Source organism: Meriones unguiculatus, chromosome 1 (genome assembly GCF_030254825.1).
Source record: "Meriones unguiculatus strain TT.TT164.6M chromosome 1, Bangor_MerUng_6.1, whole genome shotgun sequence".
Taxonomy (NCBI): Eukaryota; Metazoa; Chordata; class Mammalia; order Rodentia; family Muridae; genus Meriones; species Meriones unguiculatus.
This window is the reverse complement of record NC_083349.1, coordinates 138,678,896-138,699,287: the sequence shown is the minus strand read 5'-3', so window position 1 is coordinate 138,699,287 and position 20,392 is coordinate 138,678,896. Positions and strand designations below refer to the sequence as shown.

The window sequence follows — 20,392 nt, the reverse complement described above, 5'->3', positions numbered from 1 at the left end:
ACAGCCGAGTATCAAAGTCTTACATCTACCGCCCAAGTGGGCAGCCCCCGTTGACTGTCACTGCTGGTTTCTGTCAAGAAAAGAACTGCCTTTGAATGTTCCTCCATAGCCCTTGCTCTGCTGTTAAACTCATGGTAGTTTTCCTGTTTTGCTTTGAAACTATGGGTACTTACAAATTCTAAGTGCGGCAAAGTTATGGGAGTGGGTTTAAGGCTAGAACACTTTATCTTTTTATACTTTGATACATCTCTCCATCCTGGTTTCTTGGTGTTTGTATGGTCTGCAGGCTCCCAGTTGTCTGTGCAAGAGTCTGAGTCCTATTTGACCTCCTTGAAGTTGTTTTTACCTGTGTGCTAAAGGAACTGCAAAGCTGGATAAGTTCTGGAGTGTCTGGATAGCTTTCACACCTCCCTTAGCTTCCCCGTTAAAGGCTTTTCCCCGCCATCTTAGTTCATTATCCTGTCTCTCATCTGTCTGGCTTGGCAGTTTTCAACAATTGTTTTACTTCTGTTTTAAATAGTTAAAGGTTTCCAGAGATCTCATCCCCTTTTAATGGCCTGTGCCTTGATGTTAACCACCAGTGTGGGGCTATTTCGCAAATGAAACTCTTACTGGTGTCACTTGTACTCAGGTGCATTGGATCTTTTCAGGACTCTAGCTCATCAACCAGAACTCAGCCCCACCTTGCATCCTTAAGTATGTGTCCCATATGATATTATGTGAATACATACTTTCCTAACTTTTCCCTGATGCTGTCTGTCAGAACTGATGACCTTGTCTAAGTTTTAATAACAAATAATTCTATTTGCATTTTTAATTACAGTTGGTTCTTTTAAAATTTGCTTTCTTATGCCCAGGCATTATGGTGCATGTCTTTAATCGCAGCATTTGGGAGGCAGAGGCAGATGGCTCTCTGAATTCTAGGCCAGACTGGTCTACAGAGTGAGTTCCAGGACAGCTAGAACTACACAGAAAAAACCTGCCTTCAAGACAAACAAACAAGAAAGAGGGAGGGGCTGGAGAGATGGTTCAGTGGGTAAGAGCGCTGTCTGCTCTTCCAGAGGTTCTGAGTTTGATTCCCAGCATCCTCGTGGTGGCTCACAACGATCTCTACCAGAATCTGATGCCTTCTTCTGGCATGCATTCGTACGCGCAGATACAGCACTCATACATAAAATCTTTTAAAAATAAAAATCTGCCTTCCTTGATAGATCAGATGCTTCTGAAGGGTTGCGACTGGCAGTCAAATCTTCATGTTCCCTAACCCTGAAGGTGTTGAATTATTGATTCTAGAAAGCCATCTAGTCAAATGTGCCTGAATTTAAAAAGATATAGAAAAGAGCCAAAAGCAGGTTTACTTGATCACTGGATTATATTTTTTTCACTTAAAAGTGAAAAACAAATCTCCTTTCTGTTTGCCTAAAGAGAAGATGTGTGTCATTCACAAACTCTCAGTAGGGCACCACAGCTCCACTCTACTGGGAGGAGGAGATGGGTTTTTCTTACACTTTGGTTGTGAGCCTTGGCTTTAACAGCTGAGCCACCTCTGCAGGACAGGGAAGGGTTTTTCTAATCACTGTTATAAATGACAGCTTGTAACAGTATTCATGACAACTATAAATTATTTATGAAAATTTTAACCTGCATAGCAATTTGATCCTCTGGAGACAAAGTATGTTTTGTTTTTAATCCTATTTCATATATCTCACCTCACTCTAGAATAAAGCAACAAAATGAAATTACATACCTCCCACTGAGAAGATTATTTTCCCCCATGCTACTTCTCTGTGGAGATTTTTAGTAGAAGATAATAGTATTTTATCAGTCACCTTAAATTAAAATATAAATACACTCCTATAGCGTTCCCACATGGTGCCTGTCTTTGTAGCACATAGTAAGCTCCAGTCCTGCATCTAGAGTAAAGGAGCCCTAAGTAAGCATAAGGCAGCATTTCCTGTTGACTAGATCATGATTATTAACAGTTCCACAGGGATCGAGTGAGTATGAGTGGCCATTGAATGGTTTTAGCCTTTGGAGTATTTAAGAGTTCACTGGTAAACCAATGTGAACAGATCTTGAAAAATATTCATCTGCATTGATGTTTACCATTTTGAACTTGTTCTTCTGATGCCTAAAATTTACAACTCATTTTCATGTGTCCATTGGCTGTATGGACTCAGGAAAGTAGTCTTTTTGTTGCTATTTGATGGACAGAAAGGGCAGAGGTCTTAGGAGTTATGTGTAGCCTTGGCTCTTTGTGAACCACAGGAGGGGAAGCAGCCTGAACAGCCCTATTCCCGAGCAGCACTCACTTCACAACTGTTCAGCACCTTCCAGCAAGTTTTGTCTCCTTCCTAAGCAAATGTCTCATTTTCCAGTTGGCATTGGTTAGAGAAGAACATAAACATATATCTAAAGAAATAAAATGTGCTTTCACTGGGAATTTTTAAAAGAAAGATCTGATTATTTTCTTAGGTCAGCAGTAGATAGGAATTTCATTCCTTAGACCTTCTTATATTTTCTTTTAAAATGTGAGTCTTTTCAGAGCCTCTCTCTGGTAGGGAAACGTGTGACTGGCTGACCCAGCAGTTTCCTCCCGAGTCCCATCTCTGGCAGATAGTGCTATCCTAAGACAAGCTGTGCTGATAACTCTCCATCTGTGGCCAAAAAGATGGACATTTCATGGTCTGTCAAAGCTGTCTATTCAGTTTTTAAATTTCCTCTTTATACCCATGCTGTTATTTTGTATGTGGATGGAAGACAGGCTTTTTAACTTTCTCGTAGCTTTGACTGTTCTAATTTTATATTATCATATACATCTACCTTTCATGATGATAATCTGTTTCCTGTGGATGGTTAATACTTTTTTCTTCTTAGTTCTTTGCCCGGCAGGCAGGGGTGAGACATGTTGATAAAGACTGCATCCAGCTCAGGGCCCCTTCGCTCACCTGTCCGGTTCTGGGATTGCAGGCGTGCAGCTCCCCTGGAGTTGGTCGTTTTTCAAGATCTTCTTCCTGCCGTCCCTTCCTCACCCCCCAGCAGCCTGGCGAGCCTCACCATTCCCCACAGCAGGCAGATGGTTACCGACTCTATCGCGGCAGGCAGCTTCAGAGGGCGGGAGGAACTGATGCCTTTAGAAGGTGAAATATTAGTCAGATCAGCTCTCATGGTTTGGGAGTAATCCATCTAGTGAAGTTTCCCTCCAAGGGGTGTGGGCATATCTCCATGTACAGTGCTCGCCTAGCATGTGTCGATGTGCAGGCTTACTCCTGGCCCTGCAAAATGTGAGGCGGGACAGAGAGGGGAAAAGGAAGGAAATTGCTCTGCATTTTTTGTTTGACTTTCCTTGCTCGCTAACATAAGTGGTCTTGTTTATTTTGATGCTTTGATTTTGTGACAAAGGTGATTTTCCACTTCTGTCATAAAATGCTGAGAAAAGCAACTTTTATTATTTTTAAGAATGTGTATGGTACCAGTGGTAATCTTTGTTTGGTAGTTCGTCCCGTTCCCCCCCTCCCCGTTTCTGCTGTGCTTTTGGTATATGAAATACCTTTTCTGAGGAATATTGCTCAAACTGTCAAGTTCTTGTAAATCATCCTTTCCCGGTACCATTAGCACCTTTGACACTTGAAAGATTTTATTTTTTTGTGATTTTTTGTTTGTTTGTTTGTTTGTTGTTTTTGTGGAAATGGGGTTGCGGCTTTCTGTTGAGTCAGAAGGCTTCTAAAATGCTTAGGTAAGTGACTGGTGAGCACCATGCCCTGAGAGACCACTTTCTCTGCACGTAATGATTCACGGTCCACTGACCCTTAATCCGAAGTTAGTGAAATTGACCGTGCTTTTCTGATCCTTGTCTGTTGGATGTTGCACATAAGGACTGTGATAAGAAAAGATAAGTTTTGGCTAATGAGATGCTCAGAGCTTAAACACTTGCCTTACAGACCCCAGTTCAATCCTGGGAACCCATGGAAGGAGAGAACCTCTGACCTCTATACACCACCACAACATGTGTGTGTGGTTAAAATGAAAACAGCCTCTTCCTGCCAGAAGAAATCAGATGGTGGAAAGAAGAGGTGGCGCTATTGGCCCACCTCACTTCGCGTCCATTGGAAGTCCATTTCAGTAGTCTATATCATGGTCATTGGTTCAGATCCTAAAACCAGAACAGCTAAAATTCGGACTCCTTGAGGATCTGAGAGAATCTGGAACTTGCCTCTCAGCTTCTCTCCATGCACACACAGCCCACTTTCCCACTGTACTCTGGTCATTCTGGGTGTGACTCTGCCACCAACACGCTCCAGGCTCTCCCAACCTCTTCACACTTACTGTTTGCTCCGATTGTAGCTGTACCACTGTCCAGAACTGGGTGGCTTCTGAAGAGGGAGATTTTGCTATCCAAGGCAAGTGTCTAACACAGCACTGGAGGCAGACATGCGGAAGTGCTTAACAAAGACAAAGATGTCAAGTGATTCCAGCAGTTCACTGAAATGATCTAGGAAAAAGAGGCCTTTAATGAAGAATTAACTGTCATCATGAGCTATAATGTTGTGCAAAGTGGACAGTTATATTGATCAGCTAATTTATTAGAAATTCTTGCTGGGAAAGGAAACATTGTGAAGTCAACATCATGGCCAAGTAGAAGTTATAGGCTGCAGTGATATGACATGAAAAATCTGGCTGGCCTTGGGAATTGTTTTCCTCAGTAAATGGCATTTGCTTTATTCTAGTCAACTATCCAAATCAACTGTTTTCATCAAAAATCAAGGAACACATCTTTTCTGTGTTATACATTTGTGTAGTAGAAGAAGAGAAGTGGGGGATGGTATCAAGCAAGCATCTCCAGCCCTTAGCAGGAACATCTGCGTTAGCTCTCCCTACTCCTGGATACCAGCTTGAGGTTATTCAGATGCCTGATAAATGATTTTTTGTTGTTGTTGTTGGCTTTTTCATTGCTATGACCAAATATCTGAAAAAATTCAAATGAGGACATTTCTAATCTTGGCTATCAGAGGTATCAGTCGGTTTATGGTATGTTGGCTGTACCTAGGCATCATGGCAGTGGAATGGAGGAGGAGTCGGTTCACCCCAAGATATAGGAAGTGACCAGGTTAAGGATTGCTCCACGGTGGGGTCTGCCCCGGGAACCTACTTCTCCAGCAAGCCCCGACACCTAAAGTTTCTAGCACTTCCCGAAAGAGCACCACCATCTGGGGAGCAAGCCTGACGTCAGTGCATGAGCCTTGGGGACCACTTCATATCCAAAACACAGCAGTTTCTATCCTGAGCTCCCTCTTCTACATCCATGTACTTAGCGAGGCATGTGTTGTTCTGACACGTGGAGGTGAGAGGACAACGTTTGGAAGTTGGTTCCTCCTGTACCACGTGGGTCCCAGATCATGAACAAGAGTCATCAGCTGGTGGCCAGCACTTTGCTTGCCGGGCCAACCCACCATGAGTCCTCTGCTGAACTTTTATGGATGACTCGATATTTAAGAAAGCCTGACATTCCTTTCTGCTGTTGTTATTTTTAAGATGCATTTATTTCATGTATATGAATGTCACTCAGCACATGTGTGTGCACCACGTGTATATGGTGCCCATGAAGAACTCAGATAGCATCCTGGAACTGGGGTTCCAGTTGTAAGCTTCCGCGTGGGTGCTGGGAACGCTCTAGGGTGCTCTGCCAGAGCAGTACATGCTCTTAACTGCTGAGCCATCTCTGTAGCCTCCCTGTCCCTCCTCCCCCCGCCGCCCAATTCCTAACTAAAGAACTGATTCCTCCGCAAGGTATTTCCTTGGGAAATCCACGTGTCTTGTCTTTCTTTCTCTGGTGCCTCTCTTGTGGCCCTTATATAAATACACAGTAAATGCCATCTGGGCCTGTTCTGATCCATGGACGTACTCAAAGAGCACAGGGCACTTTACTCTTCCTCCACTGTCCTATTCCTCTCATCTGTCCACCATGCTATGGACATTTTACAGCACTCTGAAATACCTCACACTTATGAGAATAAACAGCAACTAAATGATTTTTAAAAAATAATTCAATACAGTTTTACTCCCATGTGTGGCCAAAGATGAAATGGTCCCTGGCTCTTGTCTCTTTGAACAGATCATCGCCTTTGCAGCTCAATGTGTCTGCTCTCCTTGTGATATCTGCTCTTTGGACTCAGAGCAAGTCATGTCTTTTTGGCTAAGTTGGGCGGGGTTTTGTTGTTTCCCTGATTTGACGAAATGCTCTCCAGGCTCCCTCCTCATGGAAGTGATGCACTGCCCACCCTGACTGACCGACAAAGCACTGCCCTTTTCCCTGTTATGGGCATTATAAATGCTTCTTATGCATGTGTGTGTTTGTGTATGTCTGTGTACATGTAGATTCAAGTTTAAAGAAACTTCAAGCTAAGTCTGGAAGGGAAGTAGAACTGTCACTGCTTGCCTCAGTGGAATTTGAGTATGTAGGACAGAAATCTCTTGTAGCCTGTAGTCTCCCTTCTGGTGGTGGAATGGCGATGGTGGAAGATGGTTAAGAATCACCCTAGCAGGTGAGACCTCATGGGGAGGAGAGGCGAAGATCCTTCCAGTTTCTTCTTCTGGCCCACATCCAGCACCTCAAGGTGCCCAACTGCAGCCCTTTCTCTGGGAGCATCCCATCCAGCTGTAGTGATGTAGTCACGTGAATGTTACAGCACTGTCTCTTCAGGAAGGTGAGCTGAGATGTACCATTGCTCTAGTTTTGCCGGAGACCACTGGCTTGACCAACTCGTCAGAAATAAATTCTAGAGCTATTATTATTGATTACAATTTATATTTACTTTTTAACCAACTTATAAATGAGAATCCTATCAATAAATGTCTTAATTTAGTTGCCTCCATTGCGCTTTGTCAGAAATTTGACTTTGCAACACTGTATGCTTCCAAAGCATGCCACTCATTACCAGATAGATTTCTGGCACGATCCAATACTGAAAAGGTGACCCATGTTGGAAATTGTGAGCATGATCTATAAATTACAGTTCTGAAGGCTTGTAGCTGGTATTGAGAGGGTATGATGGGACCTAGAAATCAATGCTTTTTGATGTGCTCCTTTATCTAGTAATTAGCTGCCCTCATTCCCCTTGCTCTTGGTAGGAGCATGTGACAAAGCAGAAACACATTGGGGAACAAGGCAAATGTGCTTGTTTGCTTCAATCCATGGTGTTTCATGGGAGTGTGACACACAAGGGTCCCAAAGTTTTCTTCTCAACCATGGTCCTTGGTTGGAGTATCAGTCTCTGCAGGACCCCCTAGCCCAAGTTTTTTAGCTTCTGTTGGTTTCCTTGTGGATTCTTGTCCCTTCCAGGTCTTTCTGTCTCCCTCTTCTCCCATAACAGTTCCAGTACTCTGCCTAAAGTTTGGTATGAGTCTCAGTGAATCCTTTGATACACTGCTGGGTAGAGTCTTTCAGAGGTCCTCTGTGGAAGGTTACTGTCCTGTTCTTTGTCTTCTCCTACTTCTGAGGTATTATCCCCAGCATACCTCTATGTATGTGTGAATACTGGGTGTCTCCGACCACCAGAACATCTTCCTCAAGGATTGGAGAACAATGATTGATTAAATCTTTGACCACATCCAAGGGTCATGTGGCTCACAACCCACCCTACTAATCATATGTTCGGTTTTTCTGGCTTAGCCAGCCAGCTATCATCCTGAGTCATCTGGTTAGCATGAGTAATCAGAGCTCCCCTCCACCCCCAGCAGCAACTCAGCCAAGGGAAATGTTTGTAAATTACCTTCCAAGAGCAAGAAATGATGACCAATCAAATTCTCTATTGTACAAACCCCCTACCTGGTTTGTCTCACTTTTCTAAGCAACGTGAGAGCCAAATATGGGGTCACTTATTAGGAAGGGTATGTGTTCTTAGTATTCTTATTTTCAATGTATGCGCCCATTTATCTACTTTTCTTCTTTTATCTCAAAACTGCCTTATGCCAGCCCAAAACACTTAGAGAATAGAAGGCATTAAGAACCAAACACCTTGTAGGTGATCCCTGGCTCTAGGAATGGAAAGCAAAAAAGGTTCTGTTGCCTCCTTGTTGTCCCCGCGGGCCATAATTGTGCCAGGAAGGTGGTCTGTGCTAGAGAATCACCCAAGGGTTCCCTGACCCAGGCGTGCTAGCAGACACTTCTGTGCTCTCAGCCTTGTGTTGTTAATATAGCCATTTCCCTTAGACTCATCATTTTAAACATCGGGGTTTTGCTTTGTTTTGTTTTCTCCTTCTGCTGGAATGTTTTCTAAGTGGTTCTCGACTACATTGACTGGTTTGTATTCTTACCATTTTTACCCTAACTCATATTTTCCTTTTCTTGCCTCAGCATCGGTTCCCTGTGACTCTGTACTGCACTTTATTAAAGTTCCCTGTTTTCAGCTTATGAATAAAGATGAGGACTCTGTGCTGACCCCTTTGCTGCTCTGTACCTATGAGACAAACACACAGCTTGTTACTATGACTCATTGCCTAATGCAAAAACCCATCTTGTATTCCTACCACTACGGTTCCTACCCAAGCCAATTTTATAATGAAAATTTCATCTCATTATACCAACTGCTTTGAAAAACTCAAACATATAACATCTGTGATACTCACTTCATCTCTCTACTCTGCCAGCCTACAAATAAAGCCTAATATATAGCCCAGCGTGAAATTTCTTAGAAAAATAAAAGCACAAAGCTAATGAGCTTTGATTTGCACTTGTGTTTGATACTCACAGTGGATTGACTCCTGATGTTATCTTTCTGTTCATAAAGTACTGTAAGCATATGCTACAACTGATTATATCAGCTGCTAAAAAAGACAAAGAGAAGAACAATGAGGAGGGGAAAGAAAATATTGATGAAATTAGTTTTTTCCATGCCCACTCTAGCCCCCAAATATGATGCAGAGATCTATTCCATTTATAATCAGCCTTGAGCAGCATAACTGGGCAAATCTCTATCTGTTCTAACTCAACTATGCTAGCCTGGCCCTTCTCAGCTGTGTGCCCTGTAACCTGTCCTCAATTTCACCCTGGCCACCTCTGCTCCCTCCTAGTCCCCATGGTAACTCCTCCATGGTGACCTACTTTTCATAGTGTGCTGAGCTTCTTATCATCTCTTCTTCATCTTTCTCTCTCCCTCCCTTTCCCTCCTATCTCTACTTGGAAACCCCAGAAGTCCTACTACTGTCTCCTCTGCCCAGCCACGGGCTCTTCAGCTTCTTTATTAACCAATCAGAGATAATCAGGGAGTAATTCTTACATAACATTGAGATAGGAGACTCCACAGTAGCAATGACAATACCAGAATCAGTTAGCCCTTAGCTCACTGCTGACAATCGAACATACAGAGACACACCTTAATACAGGGTGAATGTAGGTCACCTCCACTTTTCTTGATTGCCCAAATAGCCCAGGCAGTTTCTTTACCACAACGCTTGGTCAGCAGCTGGCAGCATGTTTGTTAGGAAAGACAGAAGTGCAGAAATCAAAGCTTAGTCTGAGTTTTGACTGGTGGTTAGGTTTCAGTCCTTGTGGCACCTGGAGTGGGCTTGGTGTGTTTAGTTGTTGTTTTGCAACCAAGTAAACAGCATGAGAGTGGGAGTGTTGTGTAATGGTGACACCTTGGCTCCCCATCACTAGAGGATTTGAGAAAGTGGGGACCAGCTCCACTCAACAGATATTCTGTACCTGTCTAGATGCACACTGAGGCTGCATAGATGGATGAAAACAGCTCATCCCTTCATGAGCTGTCTTGTCAAGAATGTTTTGAGATGTTTGAAATAGCAAGGTTTTCCTGGCAGTCATCCATTTACTTTGGAATAATGTTATTGACCTCAGAAAATTTTGTTTTCCCAACAGAACTGGGTCTCAGCTGTTGCATTACTTTATGATTTAAAATTTGGAGGCAGGGTATCTAACAACCTATTGAAAAATGTGGACCTTGGGTGGTCTAGATTTAATAAGGAATATTCAGATAAATTACTGGAACAATTAATATTATCTAAGCGTTACTTTAAGTTTCTTTCTTTTTTTTTTTAAGGAGTAATAATGATAGTTTTGTAATTGTGTTTAGGAGAATGTCCTTACTTTTAACAAATGCACTTTCAATCATTTACAAGGGAAGTTCCATGATGTCTGCAAGTTATTTTTAGATAATTTAGGCAGAAAATAAATGCGTAAGAATGTAAGTTCTGTGTGGAGTGTGGGAGGGTGGGTAACAGATGTTCCTGGCTAACAGACCCTGCTGCTAGGGTCAGTGTTTGCCATTCCCGGAAAGCCCTGGGCTCAGTGAAATGGAAGACCCCCTTTGTCAGTGGGGGTTCCTCTTCTCTGCCTGATCTGGGGAACCCAAGTCCCCAAACGCTCTACCTGGGGAATGTGATAGCCCTTAGGGAAATGAGAGGTGCAAGTCCCTTTCTCTCAATGAAACCTGTTGAGCAAGCACCTGCCATTCCTGGAGTGCCTCTCCACATTAATGAGGCATCTTAGTGCCTTAGCCCTTTAGCCAATGACAGTGGCCCACCCTGGATTTCCCCATCTCTGCCCCAAAATTCTATATAACCCTCCTTCACCGAGAATAAAATTGATCTGCCTCCCCACAACTGATACCAGAAGGTTATTTCCATTTGTACTTATGAGCCATTGAAACTCATCACTTCTGCTCCCTTGTTCCTGACAGGAAGGAGGGAGAGCCACACAGACTTTAAGCTTAACAATTTCATTGTACTATTCTTTTAAATTCTCTGTTGAAAAAGTAATCGCATAATAAAAATATGCATACAAGGTAATATGGTACTAAGTTAAGGGAAAGCTGCTTCTGTTAAATAGATCGCTACTTAGTAAGGCAGGCAGCTGACATGGCATATCCATGTCAGCAAAGCCAATTTAAGACACCTGTTTTCCTCAGTTACTGTACTGATGGCAATAGATAATCGAAACTATTACAGACAAAATAGCATTGTGACCTAAATAGTTATGTTTTATTTTACATATAGGTACAATTTGACCAAAAGAATTTATCTTATTTGGTGTTTCTCCCTTAAGAAATAAGGAGAATTTCCTTTCAGCTTAGGACTCCCAAGAATAAAGTCTTAGAGAGCAGATGCAGACAGACCTCGATTCCGTTAGTCAGGGGAGTCTTTCCAGTGGTAGTATTGAATCCAGGGCCTCTAGCTATTAGTAGTAAAGCACCCTGCCAGTAAGCTATACTCTAATTTAATTTTTAGCAATTAAAAAAACAAATTACTAAAAATGAATAATGACTGTTTTGTGCCAATAAATTTAGCTTCCTTAATGATTAGAATGGGTAGTTATCACTCTGCTTCATTTCCTCATCTTGACTTTGTGCCTCCTGCTTTGCACAGAAAAGCATCTGTCTTATGGGTGTATTTCTATGCATTTAAGATGCATACTTATTAAAATTAGGCATGTTATAGTAAAAATTAAAACTAGTAATTTTAAATATATAACTATCCCTGAAGCAATTTTAGACTTAATAAATATCTATTATGACATGTTTGTAGGACTTTTAAAAAAAATCATAACCAAAAATTAATTTCATTTATTATAAGCTATTAGAATAGTTTCCTATATATTAGGTTCTTATCTTGAAACAATTGCCAGCTCCCTGTGAGCTCTCCAATTTTTATTCTCTGCACCAAACACAACATTCACCTCAAAGGAAATAAAAATAGGTTATTTTAGAGCCAAATGTGCCTGTGGCCCAGGAACCCAGATTCAGGTTGTCCCTCAAAAAAAAAATACATTTCATGTGCAAATAAATTAATGGACATTTTGTAGTAATGGAACAAAAGAAGTCATAAATCAAGGCATATTTCAAATACATTACAGGAAACTGGGCTGCAGCAAAACCAGGGAATCTGTCATAGGCTGAATGTGCTGTCTGGCAACATTCTTACCTGTTGGGTTGAGGGGGGTACGAGTCTGTTAATGTGTCAGAGAAGGTTGTACCTGGTAGTCACAGTGATGTTAGATCAGACCCAGAAGTGGGCAAGAAGTGGTTCTCATGGGGCCTAAGAACAGCACAAGATCACTGGCTCAGGACTTCAGTGACTACAGTCACAAGGCTGGTTCTAATCAGCCAACCTTGGGGGTCTTTAAATGAAGGTGCTGGGTTTTCCTGCGATCTTCACATCATGGTTCTAGAAATGAAGCCAAGGCTGTGTGTGTGTGTCAGGCAAGCGCGTGACTGCTGAAGCATTTCAGCTCTCCGCAGTCACAAAGGCGTGATTAATCAGCACCATCAGCACCGCAACACACAAACCGTACAGGGTGTGTACAAACCCTGTCTCAGTAAGGGTTACTCAGGGGCATATACGTTCGCTGAGAAGCCCATTTTGGTCTTCAGGGGAACATGCAAACTTCTAGTGTTATCTAGTTGCAAGAGAGGTAAAAATTTCAGGTGTCATGTATTTTTTGCACTCTAAGGAATTGTATACATGGTACACCAAAGCCTTCTTCCCACTGACAGTGATGAGTAGGGTTTACTGAAGAATGCTGCAGACACCGTTCAGTTCAGCTGGCAAAAGGGAAGCATCACACAAGTGCTCGAAGATGGCTGTACATGCTAGCTTTTCAAATGCTACTTTACTTGGGGGTTCCTTAAAGCTTATACCTTCCTCCCGAACCCCAACCCCAGGTAGGGGAAAAGGCGGCTGGAAGGGAAAGGGGACATAGCCCTCTTTACCTCTTCCTGCTAGGTAGGGTCACAGGATTCCTTTGTGGGCAATCCCAGTATCTGTCGTCGGGAACTCCAGAAGTCCAGGGAACCAGCAAACAGCAAACAAAGCAGCAGGACAAACAGCAGCCACACCTTCTTCCTCTGAGTTGTCATATTTATTCCCTTCAAAGTCCTCAGAAGTCAGCTAATTCCAGCTGGCAAAACCACCCTCAGCACGAGACAATTAACAGGTGTGGACAGACTAAAACCCCACTTGGATTATAACAAAAACATGTTGACATATCATAAACCAAACTGTCCTCAACAGATGGTCACTTTAGTTATTGGTAGAATGTTTTCATGGGGATTTAGAGATCAGCGGAAACTGATTCTTAGGAAAGAGTTGTGTCCAAGGCAGCACTGTGCAGTAGTTAACCAGATATGAAAAGAGTACAGAACTCGAGCTCAGTGGCACACACCCTTTAATCCCGGCACTAGGGAGGCAGAGGCAGGTCCATCTCTCTGAATTCAAGGCCAGCCTGGTCTACAAACTGAGTCCAGGACAGCCAAGGCTGCACAGAGAAACCCTATCTCAAAAAAAAAAAAAAAAAAGTACAGAACTCCTAAGTCATCCTTGGCTTTCCATTCCATTCACATTGAGAAGAAACATTTGCACTCTTTTGAGGCATAGAGCAGAGAGCTCCCACTAGGCACAGATGAAGCTGTTTCTCCAGGCCCTTAGCTGGTTAAACAAATCAAAATGAGTCCTTGAGACCCTCTAGTTGCAATGCTATACAAATTGCAGTATGTTTTCTTACTTTTGAAAAGAAGAACAGCCCATGACACACCAAGACCAAGTTCTCAGCACAAGGGGATTTATTTGCCCCAGAGGGACAAAATGCAGGGAATAAGAGACAAAGACAGGAGATAGAGGACAATGAAGAAGAGAGAAGGGGGAGGGATGTTTTCCTTGGAGCAACAAAGGACTTCCTCTGGAGAGGAAACAGATGTGGCCCTTAGAGCAGTGAGTGGCAGCTCATAGCGGAAAGGGGAAGCCCCCACAGTAGGATAAGTGGTTAATTTTGATTGAGCAAGTTAGAGTAGCCAAAAGGGGCTCCTGGTTGCTGGACTCCAATGCTTTGGTAGCTGCGACTTGGCGGTCAGCCTCAGGAAGAGGAAATGGCCAAATAAGGGAAGGGAACTTAGTGGCCAGCTTTAGGAATGTGATCTAATGGCTTAACAAGGTAGAGAGAAGGAAAAGGGTAAAAGGCAGAACCTATCAGTGCCGCCTTTGGTATCCTCAGGCCTGCCAGAGTGCTAGAGTTTTACCTGTAACAAGGTTACGTGAAGAAACAACTTAATAGAAAGTTTTGAAGATCTTAAGTTAGAATCAATCTTATGGAGCAGTACTAAAAATTACAAATTTTATTTGGCAGAGAGCAGGGAGCCAGTCATATGCTCCTGGGTGTATATTACATTCAAGTTCTCACGGCTTCTAATATGGGACTCCTTATTCTCCTCCTGTATTTACAGCCTGCTTTTAAATACCATCTCCAGTAAAATTTTAGCTTCTCCCTCCTTCCATCTCTCTCTTTATCTTTCTCCCTCCCACTCTCCCTGCATCATTTTTAAATAAGCATACAGAGGAAGTCTATAAATCATCCGTCTGGTATCAGATAACCTCAGCAGAGATTTCAGAGAGCCCACGTAGAAGACAAGCATTCTCACCAAGCGGCTGTAACTCACACACCACATCAAAGGCAGATGCCAGGAGATGCTAATTCTTAGATGCCAAACATTTGACTTACTTATGTTCTTAGAACTTGGTAGCCTCTGTGTCTTGAGCTCATCTTGAAATAGTTTAGTTCCAGGGTCAGAGGACAAGCCGAAGGTCTAGGAGAGTCAAGGAAAAGGAAAACAGGTATAGCCAGATATTGGATACGCAGTTAAATCCACTTACAGCAGGGAGAAGCTCCGTGCCAGGTGATAAACATAGATGGCTGTAGAAGAGAGCAAATGCAATAAGGTGAGCACAACAGCTTCATCTTTTGTAGAGGCAAGGAGATCCTAAGTCAAATAAATTTCAGTTACAAGACAGTACAATAGTAATTGTTTTAGGCCGGGACCTCACATTATAAGCAAGTCAAATCCCATCTTCTATTTGGGATTCAGAGGAAACCACGGAAGGCCATTTACAAAACCATCCTGTGCATAATTCAACCTTGGCCACCAGGCTTAAATCCCAGTGATCTAGAAAACGAACTTCCGTAGAATACTTCCTTTTCTAATTACACCAAGAGGAGGGCGTAATTGTTTTATGTGTTTTATTATTCCTGTTGTATTAGTGTGCTCTAAAGCTCCAACTGTTAAGAAAGTCTCCCTCTGATCCACTTCAGTGACACTTGTATGGGTGCTCTGTAGGAAGATATCAGTGCGTCTTGGCCTCTAGATCTCTATCGTGACTGAACTAAGGGCAAAGATTGTTGTAGAGGAGCAGCCACACACTCTGTTATGGGTACATTCTGAGGACAGGAGAGAAAAAGCTATTGTGTTGCCACACCAACTTTAGTACCAGAGCATTAAACAACCAGCCCAACCACCTCTTTATAACGAGGGGCTTAGATCCTGAAGGCCCTTTGAGCACACATGATCTCCTAAGCCAATATTGAGCAGTATTGGTCAGAAAGGTAATCTTAGTAGAGTGGAGTGGCTGGGTGTGCTTAGACAATAGAACATATCATAGATGGATCCTAGCTTTGACTCTGGAGTTGAATGTTTAACTGAGAGTATTTGTAGAAGCTGGCAATCTAGAAGGGATATTTGGGAGGCCAAGCAGGGAATGGTGCCTTTAGAGAATGGGTCTAGTAGAACGAGGGTGATGTGAAAGACTGCAGACTACTGAGGGTGGAGACATTTAAAAAGGGATGGGGATAGAAGGGCGGCAGAGATGGTGGGCCAAGCAGAACAAAGGATCTATGGAGAGTGGACCAATTAGAACAAAGGATTTTATTTAAAAAAAAAAAACATTTTAAAAATAACATTATTTGTAAGCCAGCTTAAAAACAAAAGAAGCAAACAAAAAGAACTTGTAGAGACTGCAGGAAGGGCAGACATAGAACACCCAGAGGCCAGCCAGCCGAGTGGCCCTCCTGCAGCAGCAGGAGCCACTGTGCTGCACGTATGTAGCAGGCAGGTGGCCTACTACAAACCACGGACCGTGTGAAGAGAGGTGGAGCTGGACACTCAGGGCTGGAGAGAAGTAGCCACCTGATGGACGCCATGGCGGCCAAGCAGCAGCAGGGGTCTCTGGCTCCCACCACCAGAGGCCAGCAGTCTGAGGCTACCATTATTTATTGTTGTTTGTTTTCTTGATGACAGCTATTCTGACTGGGAGGAGACAGAATGTCAGAATGGTTTTAATGTGCTTTTCCCTGATGACTAAATACATTGGACACTTTTCAGATATAGTTACCTGATTATTTTATTTTACTTGCTCGGTCTGTTCAGTTCCTTATTAGTTAGATGCTTTGGAGGTTTGGTGTTTAATTTTTGCTCCTCTTTATATATTATAGTTATTAATCTCCTGTCTGAGTTATAGTTGGCAAAGATTTTTCTCTTTCCTCTGGTGATCCTTTCCCTTGCTGAACAAAAGCTTTTCACAGGTCAAGCAATCCCAAATGCCCGTTCTAGCGATTGTTGTGTGTGTGGTTGGTGTCCTTTTCACACGTGCTGTGTTCCTCCAGCAACTCCAGAGTTTTGGGTCTTACATAAAAGGGTTTGATCCATGCTGAGCAGGCATCGTCTTTATGGCCCAGGGTGCCTCTAATTTATTATCCTGTAAATTAGGCTAACCAGTTTGCATATTACTTTAGTTACTTTTTGGTTGTGCAACTAAGATCCCACTAACAACTTAATTCTGGCCAATGAAAACCTGCTGTGGGTTAGTATCAGGCACTGACTCATCAGATCCCTCATATTTGTGCTGAAAGAAAATGAAGAAAGTATTGGGCTACGTCAGATTTTTCTCTTAACAAAATCAGGGTTAGTATTGTCCCAGGCCTGAGAAATGTGTGTTAAAATGTTGATTTTTCAAGAGCATTCAAGGTAAGAGAGAGGAATCACACTGGATCTTGATAACAGCTAATGGTTTGTAAAGGAGACAAGCAGAGGAGCACACTGACCTCAGGGAGAGACAAGGTGTAGAACCGCCCTTATTAGAGTTGAGGCCAGCAGAGCGTGTTGGAGCCATTTCAGCCGCAGGGCAACAGGATGGCTGTGCATGGAAGAACTGTTCAATAAATAGTTTCTCCCTCAGGCAGAAGCATGTGAGAGAAGAAGGATTGCAGTCCTGGAACTCTGGTACATATTTATAGTAACTTCAAAACAACTCAATAAAATCTGGACTCAGGGCAATAGCACTGCAGATAGTGAGGAAAGTCTTGGAACTTGATTACAAAATGAATGGAGGTTTAAGGATAAGAACAATCAAAAAAAATAGCAGATTTTGGTCTGATGAGAGAGTGAAGATACAAAATGACTGGCACAAACCAAAGGAAGGTCCAAGTGTTGCTTCCCTTGTTGACTCTGAGTTTCATCCGTTGTCACCTGACTGGAGTGTCCTTCTGTTATGTGTAGACTTAGAGTTTCTTTCGCTGAAAGTAGAGTTTTGTCATACCGTATATTCTAATTACACTTTCTCCTCCCAGATCCTCCCCACCTGCCCATTCACCCAGACCTCATTAGAATACAAACAAGCAGCTAAAAATCTAATAAAAAAATGAAAGGAAAACAAATCAGAATAGAGCAAAATAAAAAGGGGGAAAAAAGAGTCAAAGCAAAAAAGCACCTGAAACACATACAGATGCTCACACACACTGACACACAGAGAAAACAAAGTTAGAAACGATATTGGATAAGCAAAAGATCTGCAAGATTAAAAAAAGAAAAAAGTCCAGACAAAGGGTTGTGAGACAAAAGAACTTACAGAAGTACCATTGACTTTGTTTGGTGTTAGCCACGTGCTGCTGGGCACGGACCTGCCAGTGGGACACCCTTGGAGAGAACTGAGTTAGTCAGTGTTCCAGTGCCAAGACAAGAAGGAAGGAATCTGAGCAGCTTTCATACATGACCTTTGACACTCTCCTCTAGACTGGCATTGCTCGGTGACTAACTACAGACATTAAAGATAGCCTCATAAAGCTTTTCATAATTTACAGAAAGAAATTCTGGATCAGCAGCAGCGAGAGCGGGATGATACAAGCTTCCATGGCGTGTGCATGTTTTGCAGTGAGGAATTCCTTGGAAACAGGTTTGCCATTCTACACGTTTCTTAAGTGCTGTGGGCCAATATGTCTTCTCTGCCCTTTATTAAAGGATTTCCTACTTGGCTTGGAGCAAACCTCAACCCTACATCGGATCATAACTCATCTTTGCCTCCATTTTGTGGTCTTCCTGGGTCTTTTCTGGGTATTGATAGGACCTTACCCTTGAGTACACTCTTCTAAAACCCCTGTGTATGGCAGAAACCCTCAGAAGGCTTCATGAAGTCTTACTCTCCAGACGGTCTTAAGTGGTTTATCTAATGTAGTGTTTTCCATAATTGATAATTTTCTCAAGCAGCTGCAGCATCATAAAAAAGAAGAAGAAAGTCTTTGATTACTTGGGGGAAATGCTAGGTGGCAGGATTTGTTCTCTAAGTCAGTGGAGTCACATCAGATAAAGACCAACTTGGTGAAGAGAACGTGGGCAGCACCTGCCAGGCAGGGTGTGACAGACTCTAGGGATGTCCACTGCCATGTACCACCTCGGCTCTGAGGCTGCCTCTCTGAAGGCTAGAGAGGATCTGCAGAGAGAGAAATGGAGAAGGACAGTTCGGACACCACTCTGCTCACAGCTCCTGCCATCACTGAGTCATTCTTCCGAAGGAAGTGCGCCCGCCTGGGATTCTGTGAATCTCATGGTTGATAGCACGAAGTTGTTTCGTCCACACTGCTGTCGCAGAGGGCAGCACAGAGCTCACTCTGTTGTCTTCTAGGCCGGGGGTGGGGGCTCACACAGCTATGCTTTTAACTTTATCCTGTTTGTCCAAACCCCAGAGCTGAAAAGAAAGATCTGACGGCATCCAGTATGAAGCCAGGAAAGACGAGACCTAGGAAAAGAGGCAGAAAACGGTTTCTGAAGTGTATAGGGCAAAAAATAGAGAAGAAAGGGCGTTTGGAGTATTTTAAGTAAAACTTCAATTCTGCCTAGGATGTTTTAATTATATATTCATAATCATTGCCTGCCTTTAAGGACCAGTTTGAATATGGAATATTGCTTCTTCATAGCTTCTAATTTGAAGTAAAACTGTGATTAATGATAAAATTAACATTATAAAGAAGGTAAGAAGTTGAAATACTAGCTAAAATTGTTGTGCACATAATTCAGTGGAAATTAAGGCAAAATTGATATGAAGCTAAAGTAAGAAGTTTAGTTAATTGTCTTGTCTGGTCTTAAAGAAGCTCCGAATCTGGGAGAAAAAGCAGATGGTGTCATCCCCAAACAGACTACAGAGGCTCCCTGCTCTCGCCAACTAGTTGCTGCACTGGAAGAATGAGAGCAGAGGGCCCCAGCCCACCCTCCCATCTTGTCTCAGGTTCATAGTTGAATCCTCCAACCTCCAACCGCTTAGGAACCAACAGAATTTAGAAAAAAATATGGCTGTGGGTCTTGGGTCATATAATTAGGATGATGACAGTGCCACAAATATACCTTTTACAGTCTGAGAACCCAAGAAAATTAGTGGCAAATTTAGTCCCAGTCTGAAGACATGGGAAACCCAAGGACCAGCAGTTGTGACGTCTCAGGGTCTTAAGGACAGAAGAAGATAAATAGTTGTCCATCTCACTCTCCAAATCCTAATGGATGGATCAGGTTGTGCCTGCTTGCTTTGGTGAGGGTACTTGTCTTTATTCAGCTTTCTTATTTTTGGACCAGTCTCTTCCAAAAGCATCCTCACAAACATACCCACAAATAATGCCTTATGACCTTTCCTTAGCCAGGCAAGGTGATGCATAAATTAACTATCACAGTAATGGAATGCTTTATAGCTCTGCCTCTCTGTAGTGCCCCCTTCAGTACCTAGATGTCAACTGTGGAATCCCAGGAAGTCCTGGTCAAGTTGGGCGACTCCTAGGCAGCCAAACAAAACCAGAAGAGCATCAATCTGGTCACCAAAGCAGAGCCTAGGGCCACATGAAGACCGTTAGTGCCATAATAACCTCTCTTCAGACTGTCTCTGCACCTGCTAAACCCCGTTCCAAGTCTGAAATGGGCATGGAAACCTTGGGAAGATATCAAGGTGGGAAGGCTAGAAAATCTTTTCAGTTTTCTGAACCAGCAGAGTGGAGCTTGCTACCTGTCACTTTGAAGATCTAGAGACCTGTCTGGCAGGCCCCAGAAAGTTAGAGGAGGGCTAGGCCTCAAGAACACATTCAGAGGAGCCAACAGCAAAGGTTAGACCAGGAGGAGCATCCCAGAACCCTTGCAGCTCTTGAGCCAACTGCTGGATCTGCGTCCATCTCAAAGCCTGTGTGCCAGTCCTAAACACCCTGGGGGCATCTGACTCAGGCCCACTACTCTTAGAAAAGATCTTAGAGTCAGGTGAGGTTGGGTTTGGCCCAGTGGAACTCTAAACATGTCCTAAGAACAGTGCTACC

General features: G+C 43.0%; 1 protein-coding gene across 2 annotated transcripts in view; it reads left to right on the top strand.

Moving 5' to 3' along the window:
• The window catches only part of Znf277 (zinc finger protein 277), a 99,516-nt gene that overhangs the window by 61,314 nt on the left and 17,810 nt on the right, over positions 1 to 20,392 (top strand). For both annotated transcript variants that reach the window (XM_060367442.1, XM_060367448.1), the window contains exon 5: positions 17,912 to 18,003. In XM_060367442.1, coding sequence (XP_060223425.1) covers positions 17,912 to 18,003 — 92 coding nt within the window. The remainder of the gene's footprint in view (positions 1 to 17,911; positions 18,004 to 20,392) is intronic.